The 15,500-nt window shown below is 42.2% G+C and overlaps 1 protein-coding gene across 6 annotated transcripts; it reads left to right on the top strand.

The window, feature by feature from the left end:
• The first annotated feature begins 2,551 nt into the window (after positions 1 to 2,551).
• Positions 2,552 to 14,215, top strand: TTPAL (alpha tocopherol transfer protein like). 6 transcript variants are annotated; one of them, XM_065565940.1, is made up of 6 exons: positions 2,789 to 3,191; positions 5,092 to 5,189; positions 5,349 to 5,545; positions 6,287 to 6,480; positions 8,862 to 8,972; positions 9,903 to 14,215. In XM_065565940.1, exons 2-6 carry the CDS (start codon positions 5,107 to 5,109, stop codon positions 10,176 to 10,178), a joined length of 861 nt encoding a protein of 286 aa, XP_065422012.1. In that variant the 5' UTR covers positions 2,789 to 3,191; positions 5,092 to 5,106; the 3' UTR covers positions 10,179 to 14,215. The 6 variants fall into 6 exon arrangements, with proteins under 6 accessions (XP_065422011.1, XP_065422010.1, XP_065422012.1 ...); XM_065565941.1 differs by lacking the exon at positions 2,789 to 3,191 and adding an exon at positions 3,370 to 3,877; XM_065565936.1 differs by having other exon boundaries at positions 2,931 to 3,191; positions 5,092 to 5,545.
• Positions 14,216 to 15,500: the final 1,285 nt, after the last annotated feature.

Raw genomic sequence — 15,500 nt, 5'->3', positions numbered from 1 at the left:
TCTTGGCCCAGATCTGTTAAAGCTGAATTTTATTTTCACACCAATCGAGGGAAATTAAGGTAGGTCACACCTGCTGTGCCACATGAGGCCACAGGGGGGCAAGTGGGGACAGCCCATGCTTTTATACCCCATTTCTGGCATCTGATACCCTACAAGTCCCTGAAGATCAATTCCAGATCAGTTTCTAGCTGTGTCTAGCAACTTTAATGCACAGCTGGAGGAAACACCCTTGTAAAATATAACTACAAAATAGGGTAAGAAGCACTCATCCCTGGGACAATGGGATTTAATATTTCAAATTCCCTTAAGTGGCTGAATCAGCGACACTAGAGATGGGAAAGACCTATTCATTTTCCTGGGCATCACCCAGAGAAGGGTTGTAATTTATGATATATTTATTAGTGTTTTGTCCAATAAGTTTTTAAAACCCCAAGCATGAGGGCTTCCACTGCTTTCCTTAGAGACTATCCCATACCCTGATACCTCTCCATCTAGATTTTCCTGATACTGAGCTAACATTTTTGTAATGCCATCCTCTTTCTCCTAGGGGAGCTCCCCGCTTTCATATACATCCACTAATAATTCCTTTCCCTCCTTAGGGTTCACACCCTTCAGATGCTGCCAGACTGTTAACATGTTAACATCTCTCAAGCACCCTGATCAATTTTGTTGCTCTTCACCCAACTCACTCCAATTTGTGTCAATACCCTTCTGGAAATAAGGTGCCCAAAACTGAACAAAATATTCCAGGCACAGCCTCATTTGACCCATATAGAGAGCGATAATCATCTCTCTGCTCCAGGACACCTTAGAGGTGTAGCCTCAAAATTCCACTGGCCTTTTTTGTAGCCCTTTCACATTGCAAACGTATTTGATTTGTTGTCAGCTGTGTCCATTAAATGATTGTAAACTTCAGGGACTTTCTCTTCATACTTGCTTGCAGAGTGCACAGCACAAAGAGGGTGCTATATGCATAATAAATCAAATAAAATAAAACAATGCATCTCTTGGCTAGGTATCTTTCAGCATTTCTGCTTCTTAGGTTTCGCCCTGTCACTGAACTGCCTAAACTATTTTTCCTTGGCTCTTTCAGGTGTGTGTTCCCTAGCTGAATCTCCTTGTTTAAGTGTGATTTGCTTTAACACAAAAGTTATTGCCCCCAGCTCAAGGGAAGTCTATTCTGAATCTCATTATGATAGATAAAGATGAATTAATTACTGGACTGGAAGTTGGTTGTTACCTAGGGACCAGTGATCATGACCTGACTACATTCAATATTGGAAAACAACAGGACAGTCATAACTAGTAATATCTTCAAAAGGGCTAATTTCCCAAATCTGAGAAAAACTGTGAGCGAAATTGATTGGGAAGACAAATTTAGACAGAAAAATGTGAATAAAAATTGAGAATTCTTTAAGAATAGTTTATTATATGGCTAAAAAGCCATCATTCTACTAGCAAAAAAAAGAGAACAGCTTTGGCTAAAAGCCCATCCTGGTTCAGCAGTGAAATGAAGGCAGCAATTAAAAATAAATTAACATTTAATATACATATAATACATGGAAGAAGAAGGACTAGATAGCAATCTGTATATATTAGAATTTATTAATTGCAAAAAATTGATGAGGGAAGCTAAAGAAACCCCCCCCCCAAAAAAAACCCATAGCTGCCAGGGCTAAGGATAAGAAGTTTTTTCAAATATACTAGGAACAAAAGAAATTCTAGCAATGGAATAGGCTAGATGAATACGGTAAAATAATTAATAATGATACAGAAAAGGCAGAAGTGTTCAATAAATAGTTATTTTCTGTATATGGAAAAAGTAAGATGAAATACTCATATCATAGGAGAATGACAAAGTGCTGTCCAGTCCACTAATAGCTGAGAAGGATATTAGACATTTGCATTGACTGATGAACATTTTTAAATCAGCAGTCCGAGATAACTTGCACCCAAGATCCTAAAAGAGTTGGTTGAGGAGAGCTCTGGTCCACTGATGTTAATTTTTAATAAATCTTGGAATACTAGCAAAATTCCAGAAGACCAGAAAGGTGCTAATGTTGGGCAATATTAAAAAAAGGGCAAGTGGGATGACACAGGTACCTATGTGCTAGTTTGACTGACATCAGTGTAGGCAAACTAATGGAAAAGCTGATATGGGATTCAACTGATAAAGAATTAAAGGACAGGAATATAATTAATGCCAATCAACACAGTATTATAGAAAATAGGTCTTGTCAATAAATCCAATTTCATTCTTTAATGAGGTTATACATTTGTTTGATAAGGGTAACCATGTAGATATGTCCTTAGACTTTTATATGCTGTTTGACTCAGTACCACACAACTTTATTTAAAAAAGGCACTATGCAATAGCCATAAAGCACACACTATATGTATTCAGAACTAGCTAACAAGCAGATCTCAAAAAATAGTTCTCAATAGGGAAATAATCGTTGAATATGGATTCTCTGACGTGAATGGGTTTGTTGTACCAAGAAGCAGGGCACTGCTGGGACCAGTCATCCTGCAGGCAGCCCCAGTGCAGGCTGGGGACTGTGGTCTCTGAAGGGTGTTGCACTGTGATATGCACACCCTGCTCTGGGAGGACCTGGAGCTGCTTCCCCAGCCCTAGGAAGGTGAAAGGAAGCAGGTACCAAGGTGTGGAGTGCACAAGGACACACGCACCTGGAAGGTACCACACTGTGTGTGTGGGGGGTAGGGGGACACATCCTTCCCTCCCCCCCCAGAAGGTATCACAACATGTGGGGTGGCGAGACATGGCACATCTTGACCTCCGCCCGGTACACCGGTGGGGGGCAGCTTCACCCTCCAGAAGATATACCAGTGTATGGGGGGTGACAGCCTCACCCCCCTCCGAAAGTACCACAGCGTGTTGGGGGCCCATCCGGCCACCCCCAGAAGGCACTATAACACGGGGGGGGGGCACATCCTCACCCCCTGGAAGATACCACAACGGCTGTGGGGGGTAACCACAATCCGTGCGGGGGGGCACATCCTCACCCCCACGGAAGGTACCCCGGAGCGGGGGAATTAAGAAGCAGGTGTTCAGCGCGTGAGCTCTCCCATCGCCTTTGCGTGACTTCCGGCGGGCCGTGGGCGGTGTGTTTCCGGGGTCACGGTGGCTAATCCCCCCGGAACGGTTCCTTCTGCTCGGAGCCGGCGCTCCGGTAATTTGCATGGGGAAAGCACGGCCCCGGCCCGGGGGATGGGGCGTGGCCTGGCGTGGCGGGCCGGGCCGGCGTGAGGCGCGAGACAGTGGGGGAGGGGTAACCTCTCTTGCCGTGGGACCGAGCGCGTGTGGGGGGCGGTCTCCCCCCGGAGTGGAGCGCGCGGGGCGGGGGTTGGGGGCTCGCTGCTCTGTCAGTGGGGGGGTGTCTGTGACATTGAGACAGGACCTGGGAGGCTGCCAGTCTTGCCCCTGTCGCAGTGGCCGGGGCCTGGCCCGTGTGTCTGCTGTGCCCGACTGATCAGGATCCCCTGCCCGGTGGCAGGTGCTGACTCCTAGGGAAATCGGCCCCCGCCCAATCCCACATGGGCTCCAGCTGTGGTGCCTAAGGCGCTGACAGCCCCAGCTGGGAACAGATGAGGGTGATGCTTGGCCCTTGCTGCTGCTATCCGGACTACTACCTAGCGTCCCTGGGGTGTGACGGGAGGAGACACGTCCCAGGAAATAACCCAAATGCCCATCGTGCTCCCTCGCACCAAGTCCCTAGGCTCTGCTATAGACGATGAAAAGATCAATTTATGCAATTATAGTATCAGGGAGTTGATCCTGTGCAATGTTTATAGAGATGATCCCTACTCAACACTCTAGGGGAAGGCACAGCCATCCCCTCAGAAGGTCTCTGTGCAGGTGAATGTGAATCACAGTAGCCACAAATGTAATCCTATTTTTTTCCTAGTGCCAGCCCCAAATCAAGCTCCAAGAAATAACTCAAATATAGTATTTCAGCCTTTATTCTCTTCCCCTCTCCCCACCGCTTATCCACTCACCATATGTCCCTAATCCCTGTTTGCCAGAAACTGGGAATGGGCGACAGGAGATGGATCACTTGATGATTACCTGTTCTGTTCATTCCCTCTAGGGTGACCAGATGTCTTGATTTTATAGGGACAGTCCCGATTTTGGGGCCTTTTTCTTATATAGGCTCCTATTACCCCTCACCCCGGTCCCGATTTTTCACATTTGCTGTCTGGTCACCCTAATTCCCTGTGGGGCACCTGGCATTGGCCATTGTCAGAAGACAGGATAGTGGGCGATGGACCTTTGGTCTGACCCAGTGTTTATGCAATAAAGGACATTTACAGTTTGACGGTATCTGCTGTTTAATCTACTATATATTTGAGGAACTGTTGCAATAAGAATTTGTTTCTGTATCTACTACACTTCTCCAGTCTGTGCACTGCAGTAGTTTCCAGTATAATTAAGACATGTACTTCTGGAATGCTACACATCTGATTGCCCAAATGACATAAATGTCATAAATGCTAATTGGCAGTTACACACAACTTTGTAGGGGAACTCAATGAAAACTTCTTGCTGCAAGCTGATACTCAGAAGAATTTCTTAGGACAGTGATTGTGACTTGACCAATGCTTTATGCAGAGACTTAGAAAATTTCAGTCAGCTGTAGTGATACAGATCTGTTGGTGTAAGAGACCTAAAAATCCCAATCAGGACAATTTATATCTAATTAAAAACTGAAAGTAAATGAAGTGCTAATACAAACTTATTTCTCTTTGATTTACTGTTTGCAGTTTATTGGTGGCACAGCTCCATAACTGTCATCATCAACTGATTTATGTGCAAAAGCTTCTTCTAATATTATTTTATACTGTTTTGAGGGATAAAATAATGACATGGGCTGGTAATCTGATTCTAGGACAGGGAGACGGGAACTCCTGAATGCTAATTCTGGCTCTAATACCAATTCCCATTGTGCCTGTGATTGAGCCACTTAGCCTCATTGTGCCATAATTTTCCCACCTATTTATTAGAGATAATACATACTATGTAAATACTGATAGTATGGGGATTATTTGTTGTGTGTGTGTTGTTTTGGACAGACTTCCTGCTAACTAATGTCAGGAGACAGTGATTGTACCCGAACAAGCCCATCCGTGGGGTCTCCATCGGATAATGAGTTCCTGCCAGATCGGCCAAGGTATGTGTGCTCACTGTCTCCTGACCTTATTGCCAAGGCTCGTGAAGAGCTGCAGGAGAAACCTGAATGGAGGCTTCGTGATGTGCAAGCCCTCCGAGACATGGTGTGTAAGGATTACCCTACTCTGGGCACGTGTCTGGACGATGCTTTCTTGCTAAGGTTCCTTAGAGCCAGGAAATTTGATTATGACCGAGCGCTTCAGCTTCTGGTGAACTATCACAGCTGCAGGAGGAGCTGGCCTGAGGTCTTCAATAACTTGAAACCATCTGCAATTAAAGCTGTCCTAGCATCTGGCTTTGTCACTGTTCTGCCTCACTTGGACACTGAGGGACGCCACGTTGTCTGCATTCGTCCAGGTATTGTAATGCCTGAATACCCTGATTGGAACAAGATTCTTTGTGTGTTTGAGGTATCTCTGATTGTGCCAAAGTCTGTTTCTTGCTCCCTTGGGGACACTGGTGACTCTTACAGATTACATGGCATTGCTTCCTTTTGAAATCTGAAAAGTTACTTGTGAAAGGATTATTGTCTGTTGTTTCCCAATTTAGATCACTTTTTTTCCTGTTTTAACAATAGCTGCAGTTGCGTAAAACCAAAAATACAAAGTGGGTTAATGTGGTTGCCTGATGATTTGAGAAAAATATGAATGTGCAGTCAGCCTGAGATAGCAATAGGTCTGCTGTCTTCTAGATGCAAGTTTATAATAAGCCTCTTCGACAATAAGCTGGGGGTTCAAGGTGGGGCAAATCTGCTTTCAGTGCTGCCAGGTTTGCTGTAAACTGTTTTCATACTTTGCTTTCCCATTTACCTGCTTTCTTTCTGAGATGAAATGATTTCTCTTCTAGTAATCTGTGCTGGGGAAAGTAGGGGTTTCTTAAGACCAGGGCCTTTGCTCCTTGAAGTAAATATGGCATCTTGCTTGAGAAATGTTGCTGTGATCTAGGACAGTGGGTATTAAAGAATAACTTAGGAGTTCTGGAAAATAGATACTTTATTGGCATATATATATATATATATATATATATATATATGTGTGTGTGTATATGAGTCATTTTATATTTACTTTCCAAATAACCATACATGTTTTGTAACCTTAGACAGATGGACACCAAGTAATTATCCAATTACTGAGAACATTCGTGCCATATACTTAACGTTAGAAAAACTCATTCAGTCTGAAGAGACCCAAGTGAATGGAATTGTAATCCTTGCAGACTACAAAGGAGTCAGCTTATCTAAGGCATCTCATTTTGGTCCTTTTGTAGCCAAAAAAGTGATTGGAATTCTTCAGGTAAGACGTGACTTGTGCACTGTAAACTACTTCTTCTATGTCTAGAGTTCTGCTCATGCTAACAAAAATATTAATGTGTTGGCTTTTACCTGAATGCTTTTAAAATGTGTTTCTGCCTTCTGCCAGCTCTTAACTGGTTGATGCTGGCTGCTAGTGGGTCTGACTTTATATTCCCAGCCTCCCAAGACTACTGCTACTTTGGGAACTTGAAGTTTGAGTTGTTGAGCCTGCTTGCCATCTGGTAGGGGGAGGATACATGAAGTAAGACTAGGGAGAAGAGACCCCCTTGCTGATTTTTGAGTGTTGATAATCTGCTCTGCTGTACAAATGGTTTTTGCTAAAGAGCTTCCAATCTAGATGGGACATAGAACCATTCACACACTGAGCCTTGGGTGGTTGCGCAAATTTCAAGTGGTGCTGCAGGAATTTGGCAGAGTTGGCTTTTGAAAGGCTTCCCTGAAAGGTGTGTTTTGAGGAAGGATTTCAAAGAGGAAAGACATTGAGGAGAGAGGGGCTGCTCCAAGCCTAAGGGGGCAGCATAGAAGGAAGTGCAGAGCAGACACTGGTTACCCTGTCTGAGTGGCAGGAGAGGATGATAATTGTAGTTGTAGCGTTTTCTATAGTCTAGAGGGGAGCGTAGTAATGTACTGTGGACAAGCTCCTATTGAATGACTTTTTCTTCTTCCCATGAGCTTTAGTCTAGTCTGAGCTGTGCATGCTTTTTTGCTGGGTCTCTGCAGGGAGAATTGGGAGAGTTCCATGGAGACAAGAATAGACACTTAATTGCACACTGGCTAATACTTCTCACTGTGCTTACAGAAGTTCCACAATCTGAACATGATTGTTTTGCAAAGTTCTGTCTGAATCCACAATTAACCTACACAAGTAAAATGGGTGATAAATTTCAATTGATAAATACAGATATAATAAAATAATTACACAGAAGTTTGGGTGAGGGACTAATACTTATTTAACTTGCCATTGAAGACCTCAGTTGAAATATGGTGTAAGTTGCATGTGAGATGCGTGCACTAGTTCTTATCCTATAGCAGATGTTATTTGGCACACTTGAAAGCCTGTGGTGAGGGGAGAAGACCCCAGGGAGTCTTTGCTAGCTAGATTTGGGGTAACTTGGCTGAGGCGTGCAGAGAAGCTTGCCCAGACGCTGACCACACTATCTTGCTTTTGCAAGAGTTATCAGTCGCTCACTGCCAAGAGCCCCCAACTTCATTAAATATTTTACAGAGGGAAAACATTTGTGCAGTACAAGTGTCCAGTCTTCAGTCCAAGCAATGAATGTGTTCTCTGTACAGCCAGAGTTGGTTAGTGGAAGAGGGGGAAGCGTCAGTAACTCAATGATGAGACCATAGTCCTTAAAAATACCTTTTCCTGTTAGTGATTCTTCCTACTGAAAGTCTCCCAGGGGAAGCACCATGACTAACCTTATTTTTTAATTTCAACTTATACTGAAGAGCCCTGTGTTCCCTTGGCAGCTGATACAGCATTCTAACCTACCTCTCCTCCATGTGCTGATGTGGTGTCCACCAGTGCAGGGTCCCTTTATCTTTTGCAATCAATTTGACCAACCGGTCAGATTTCCAGTTGAATAGTAGCAATAGGTTTTCTCCTTCTGTGCAAATACATGAATGTTTTCCCGAATAACATGGGCTCTGATCCTTAATCATTTAAAATGCTTTGTTTAAAACATGGGTTTCTCTCTGGCCAGTCAGTGCTTTTGATTCCCCAGTAGTCTGGGGAATCTGACCCTCAGAATCCAGGGTCATTCATTTTGCTGCCTTTCAAATACTGGGGAATCCTGATCAGGGCAGAGGTTGCTAACTGATCCTTCCAGTGAAGTAATGTGCTATAACTCTTATATTGGGGCTGCTCCTGCCTTAATTAAAAACATTATATTTTTTTCAAAAGAAGGCTGGGGCGAAGGTAGAGACACAGTAAATGAAACGTGCTATTGGAAGTACATCTCCTGATCCAAGAGTGCTGTCAGGCTCTATGTGAGTGCCAAACCCTCTTGTTTTTGTCTGATTCTTGCACCCATATACTCTCCCTCACTGCATCAATTTATACACCTCTACCCCGATATAACACGAATTTGGATATAACATGGTAAAGCAGCGCTCCGGGGGGGCGAGGCTGCGCACTCTGGTGGATCAAAGCAAGTTCGATATAACACGGTTTCACCTATAACACGGTAAGATTTTTTGGCTCCCGAGGACAGCGTTATATCGGGGTAGAGGTGTATTTGAATTGCAAATAGAATCTTGGGAGCAGTTGGGTTGTGTTGGCAGTCAGTGTCAGGAAAGTTAAATAGAAAAAGCTGTCCAGTGTTTCTAAACTGCTGTAAAAATCTCCTCCTCCCCCAGGATGGTTTTCCCATTAGAATCAAAGCTGTCAATATTATAAATGAGCCTCGCATATTCAAAGGAATTTTTGCCATCATCAAGCCTTTTCTGAAGGAAAAGATAGCAAACCGGGTAAGTGATTGTGCCTTTTAATATTGGACCTAATGACAAGCTCTTTGCTGGACATGAAATGTAAAGAATGTTGAAACAGATAATAGTTGGGAATGGCAGTGTTCTTTACTCGATGTGACTATATCATCCTTTGCTTCCTGGCTTTTGTCTGGCTCTGTCATAACTTCATCGCTTTGAATGTGCTGAGGGTTAGGGAGATTGGTCAGTAGGATTTCTCAGAAGAATGACAGAAGTGGTTGACTTTCTTTGATAAATACAACTTGGCATTTTATCTGGTTAAATGCACATTTTTAGGACCTATATTATGTACTCAGTATAGTAACTTTCCGCTGGAATTGGGATTATTGGGCCAACAGCATCCTATGCATTAATGTTATGTTTGTTAGAGGAAGTCTTCTGAGTTGTCATTTCTCTCCAACTTATTCTTCCCCTTCCTTTCTCAAAGGTCCTGTGTTGTTGTAACTTTCTCAACAGCTAAACAGGTTGGATGCCGTTCCCCCTGCAGTTGGTTGATTCTTCTCTTTCACATGCAGAAGAGGATGCCTCTCTCCACAAGGCGGAGTGCTGCCTTCTCTGCACTCCCAGCCCTTGTGAATGAGTTTAGACTCAAACTGAGCTGGAAACCTGGTTATTGTGATTAAGATTTCGTAGGTGGATCGCCTATAAGGCGAGATTTTCAAAAAGGTATCGAACTGGCTTCTACTCTTGCATGCACAATGTTGTGCACTGTCCTTTGCAAAAAGAAAATGATGTTGCTTGCAATTGTGCATGCAGAGCCAGTGGCCTCATCTTGAAATGTGCCCCTTAGAATTATTTAAAGAGCAAAATAGACTCTCCCTACTTGTCATGTGCTGGTCTCGCTGCAGTTTTAAAATGCTGAAAAAGTATGTGATACATTTTATTAAAGTATTTTGGGATTTTCTTCCTCAGTTTTTTCTTCATGGCTCTGATTTGAATTCTCTTCATCAAAACCTTCCACAAAGGATCCTTCCTGAAGAATATGGTGGCACGTCAGGAAAACTGGACATCGCTGCCTGGAATGAGTTGCTGCTCGCCTCAGAAGAGGATTTTCTGCATGACTTCTCTCAGCTGGTTCTCCCAGGTGACAGCTCACCATCTGAAGCTCTAGTGAGTGGGGATGCTGAGGAGAAGCAGAGTGAAGAGCCTCTGCGAGGCATGAAACCTCAACTCTACTACTGTTATTAACAAAGCCGTTAAAGGAAGCTTCCTCGACCAGTCAGTCTAGATGCCCTCTCCTGTTCTGAAAGGAATAAGAACAAAGTGGGGTTATGAACTCTTCCTTACTCCTAAACTTCCAGTTCGTGAGTAGTCTGCTGAGGCACTGTGGAACCAAAGCAAGTTAAAGTGGGTGAGATGGGGGCAAGGCAGAGTTCTCTTTGGAATCTAGGCAGGACACGATTCCCAAGCCACCTCAAGTGTTAAGGGTTGTTAATCCCAGCGTGAAAGATGCCGTCTAGCAAATTCCTCTTAATAGTAGTGAGAGAAAAAATATCTCATTAGAGTGAATCTCATAAGAATGTCTCTCAGGGTAAAAGTGGCAGAAAAGACTTGCTAGTTTGGCAATCATCAGAAAATAGCATCATCACTGCACCCTACAAAGTGAAGCTCTGTCAGTGGAGATTGTCAGACATGTCCAATTCACAGTCCTGGACCTAATACCTGGTCCTGTCTGTGTACTAGCATGTTCCAGGAGTATCAGAATGCGTACTGGAGCTTCTCCCTGATATTTTGCACACTCTGCATGTGTGGAACTCCTACAGATTTGCCCTTTGGATTTGAAAAGAGAAAGTTACCATAATTTTGTAAACATTGTGACTAGTTATTTCAAAGCATAGTGTAATCATACACAAATTCCACTTCCAGAAGATTGAGCTTTTCAGATCATGTATTGCATAGCTTTTTTCCAATAAGATGCAACTTTGAATATTGACAACACTATAGACAACCTGAGAAGGAGTGAGGTCATTCACTCATATTCAGCATGGCTCAGATATAATCAGTTGCTCTTTCCTTCAGCTGGTCGCTTTGATGCCCTGCCTTACTTTTCAACTTCCCTAAGTAACTTAAATAGAACTTATGTGGGAAGATTTTGTAGCAGGTAGCATCTATAGAAGGCAATATTAAGTACGAGAAAACACTTTAGTTCTTGAGCTACATTACTTTGGATAGAATTTTTGAATCGGAGTCTTCGTAAACCAAATGCAGACGGATATTTTTAAGAATGTTCAGATTTGTTGTATTGCAGTTGTTCTCTGTTCATGTCTGTCCTGGTTTAAGTAACCGTTGCTATTTGTCATCCCCTTCTCTTTGGATGGCAGCTTCTTGTGTAAAGTTTAAACTTTGGTCAGTTCTGTAAGGCTTAAGCTTAGGTTGTGTTCCAGTGCTTTAGATCCATAGTTCTAATGTCAAATGAGGTTAAGATGTCCTGCATCTGTGTAGGCTATTCCCCAAGTTCATTCTGTGTCATGGTATTGAACTTTAAATGAACTCTGAGCACATTATCTTTGCACATGTCATGCACTATATAAATAGTGCAAAGGTGAAACCTCATTACAGCCAGGAAAGCACACCCCGTTATTTAAAAGGGTATGTCAGTGGACAAGAACACTGATTATAATCAAACACCTCATCTTTATAGCACTTTTTAAATGGCTGGAATTTCTTTTGGGGGGGGTTGGGGGGAGAGAGGGTAAATCTTTTTACTGAGTGCCAAGTGGGAAACAGGGACCGGTTATCTTACTGTAAATATGAAATGTATGGTCTCAAGGAGTTGAACCATCCTTTTTCTGAGTGCCAAACTGTGCTTGTTTGAATGTCTCTTCCTAGATTACACCATAGCATGACTTTGTTGCCAAAAAGAGTTTGGGAAGGACTAGTTTAGGGAAATCACAGCTCCTTGGCTTGGTAAAATGCTAGCTCTTTTATTCAAGCAATAGAAGAGTGGGATTAGGTTTTGAAAGGAATAAAGTCTAAAGCTTTTTCCAATTAGCAGTTCATAGCTCCAATGAGGACAAGAAGTTCATATCCTGTCAGTTGAACAGAGACTTTTTAACAGACCACTTATACTGTTGTGTAGGATGCTGGAGAGCTGGCAAGAATCTATTGAGAGAGAATATAGCTTTCTTCTTTCCTTCCCCTTTTTAGGTATGAAGGATAGTAGGAGAGACTCTCCTGCCTCTAACATCAATGCATGACAGCCCCTGCCCCTTTCTATACTAGACTTAATTTTCATGGGGGAAAGTATTTTAGGTGAGAAATATCATTCCTGTCATTAACAATCTATCAGCCCCCAACTTTTGTGCAGGCCTGGCAGAAATGCAGTGCTGGCTAGTGTCTCTTCATTTGAGCAAAACTTTCCTCTCAGATCTACTGTGCAGTGCTTAACCTTCATGTTGCTTGCCTTTACTGTGGAGATAAATCCAGCTCTTCTTCCACCTGGCAAAATAATCAAAATGTGGCATAGCTTTGCTTAAAACCATAATTGTCAACCTAACTAAATTAACTGCCAAAAATGTGTTGGGGTGTCTTGGATGGTTTGAGTGCATGCCGACTACTAATTTCCCTCTGTCCACCACCAAAATTTAAAAAAAACCCTCCAGGATACAGCATCTGTCTTTGAATTGGGTGCATGGCAGGCTTTATTCTTCCTCTTTCATTGTTGGGTGGTTTCCCCTCTCAGGCTACATCTACACTGCATTTCTCCCTAGCACTAGTATAAAAAGCAGCATAGCTGATGAAGTACTTCTTAGGCGAGTAGAGGAAGGACATGCCTAAAGCTGGTGCATACGTATCCTACTTGCCCACATGGTGCCTCCCCACTCATTGCTGTTTTTAGCAGCATAGTGTCCTGCTGCTAGTCTTTCCCTGACGCAGTGAAAGGCTTTGGCACTGAGGAGCTACCAGAGCCTTTCCTTCGCATGTGTAGCTACACACCAGTGTGGATGCAGTCTGCTTTTCACTGTGGCATGTAGCTACCTCTGCCCTGCATGCCACCAGGGTGCAGTGTAGACATAGCTTAAGTGGAACTGCTCTCAACCAGTTTGGTAACTACTGAAGAGAGAAAGCTCCATGTTAGAAAACTTAGCTTCCTGCTTAAAGGATTTGTGCGTAGGAAGTCTCCAGCAACCAGGGCAACACCTGATTTTTTTCAATGCTTTTGCACTGTGGCCTGCCTTAAACTATAACCAAACTAGAATTCATGTGTAGCCTCCAACCAAGGTCTTCCTTGGAAGACAAATTGAGTTTGTTGTACTTTATCCTTAAACAAAATAGCTTTGCTCATCTTACTTGTAGATAGAGACTTAAGTTTTCCTCTCAGCAGAAGTTTTGTTTTGGAGTTGTTAAAGACTCTTTGGAACCTAGCTTTTAAATTCATTATAGCTCTGTCATCAGTAATACAGCATAAGTAGACAAAGCCAGTATGTTATCCATTACTGTCAGCTATAACTTTTCCTAATTCCCTCATGGGGGCCGATGCTTTGCTTGTCTTCCTAGAGAAAGTGTAGACTCTCACAAGATGAACTGCAGCTTAACAGCTGGAAGCTGTTAATATTTTGGTACTTAAAGCACTATTTAAAAAAAAAAACTTTGTAGAAAAGTTGAGCAGTCAGCCCTTTTGGCTCAGGCTGATAGCATTATAAAACTAAATGGGTAGCATATTTGACAACAGGCCCACAGTTCTAGTTACTCCTTATCTTTAAAGTAGGAGGGAAGGAAGAGCAATGGAGTTAGTTCAAAAAAATCCCTTCAGTATTAGAATTAACATAATCTGGCTGTTTCAACCAAACTTTTCTAAAAATCGGTTCCATGGGAAGCTAGCTGAGTGAGGACAATGTCAGAAGTAACAATTCTGGCTAGGCAGTAACCGAGGAAGGTGCTCAAACTGCCTTGGGCAACCTTGACTGTCTCACACGAAGTAGGACAAAAGTTAATTGCATACTGTAAATAAAATACTTGAATTTATACTGGGGCAAATAGGTGTTATATATACACAGAGGTCTTTTTTCAGGGAATGAGGGTGTTTTGGCACAAGTTCCATAATATACATGATTGTTCAAATGATTATTTTGCTTTTTGGTTTAAGTGGCCCTAAAGTTGTTGGGTTTAATATACATCTGTTATTTTGATAAAATGTTTATTTTTATATTGCATTTTATAAAATGGAGTGGTCAAAGTATGTACTTTTATTATGCATGACTGGGTATTAAATAAGTCTACCATAACAGAATCTAGTTCATTTTAAGTGTACATGTACAATACCCTTTTCCAAGTTTGATTCAGTGACATCTAACCTCTCCTAAAAGATGCAACTTAAAGCTTATTTCCCTCTGGTGAATCAGACTTCTTTTCCCCCCCAGGAGGCTGATAGCAAAGTGGTCTTGCATTTGTATTTAAGTTGTACTAAACTGAGTGTGAGCTGCTACACACCTACTCAAGCAAATTGGAAATCTTGATTGTTAGATATATAGACATGAGGACAATGCTTCAAGCAAGATGTGTACTAGGATGGTTGAAGTTTGATTATTCAAACAAAAAGTACTATCAACTTGAATGCTAAAGTTGGCTTAGTTAGCTCAACTGAAATGCCATTTGGCCATTCTAATTAAACAGTGTCTGGGAATCTTCATAGGTGAAAGTAAGATGTGACCTGAATCTGCTGAGATGCAAAAAGACATGTCTATTCCAAATAATTAACTAAGCATAGTTAAGTACCCTTAATAGGAGATAAAAATCCAACATTAATAGACAGCATTTAGTAACTGAAAAAAAACTCAAGTAGGCTAGTGTGTACTGCATACCATGCACCATCCAGGATAGAATATGAAATAAACAGCTGTAGCCTAGTATCTACAATTACATTAAATAAAAAGGGAGTCCTAATAGCAGTCAGGTAACCTTTTAATGTATTGATAATTGTACTTTAGTAGTGGATGTAGGATAGAAGATAATAGGTAGCCTTTGTCTTGTCTAGCTTTTCCATCCACTCTCCTTCCTTACCAGCCCACACAGTTGTGTGTAATGTCCTTTGTTATAGCACTTAACACCATGAGCAGGCCAAATTACAAGAAAAGTGGACATGCTGAGAAACTTAAAACATACTTAGGCCTGAATTGTCACTTTAATATTGTATGTGCACTAGGATGCAGTAAAAAGCTAAAAATAAGACATGAAATAACTAGTGTTAGTGGTCTAATTGTAATAGGCTGCAGTAAAAAATAACCAAGTCCGCTTTGCTATGTGTTTTGTAAGTGTGCTCATCACATACTCACCATCCAACATGTGCTTCAGCATCAGAGGATTGGATTGAGGGTGTAGTCACCATGTTTGATCAGAGCATAGATTAAGTCATATGACACCACTTGAGCCATTAATTTCTAGGTACCACATATCCTACCACATGACTTGTAACTTCAGCAGCTGTATTAGCTGCCCTGTAATTCAAAAATATCATGGGAGATTATGAACTCCCCAATCCCTGAACCTACCTGGAACAGAGTTTGAAAGATG

Source organism: Chrysemys picta, chromosome 13, assembly GCF_011386835.1.
Source record: "Chrysemys picta bellii isolate R12L10 chromosome 13, ASM1138683v2, whole genome shotgun sequence".
Taxonomy (NCBI): Eukaryota; Metazoa; Chordata; order Testudines; family Emydidae; genus Chrysemys; species Chrysemys picta.
Note: the sequence above shows the minus strand (reverse complement) of the source record. Positions and strands in the feature narration are given on the sequence as shown.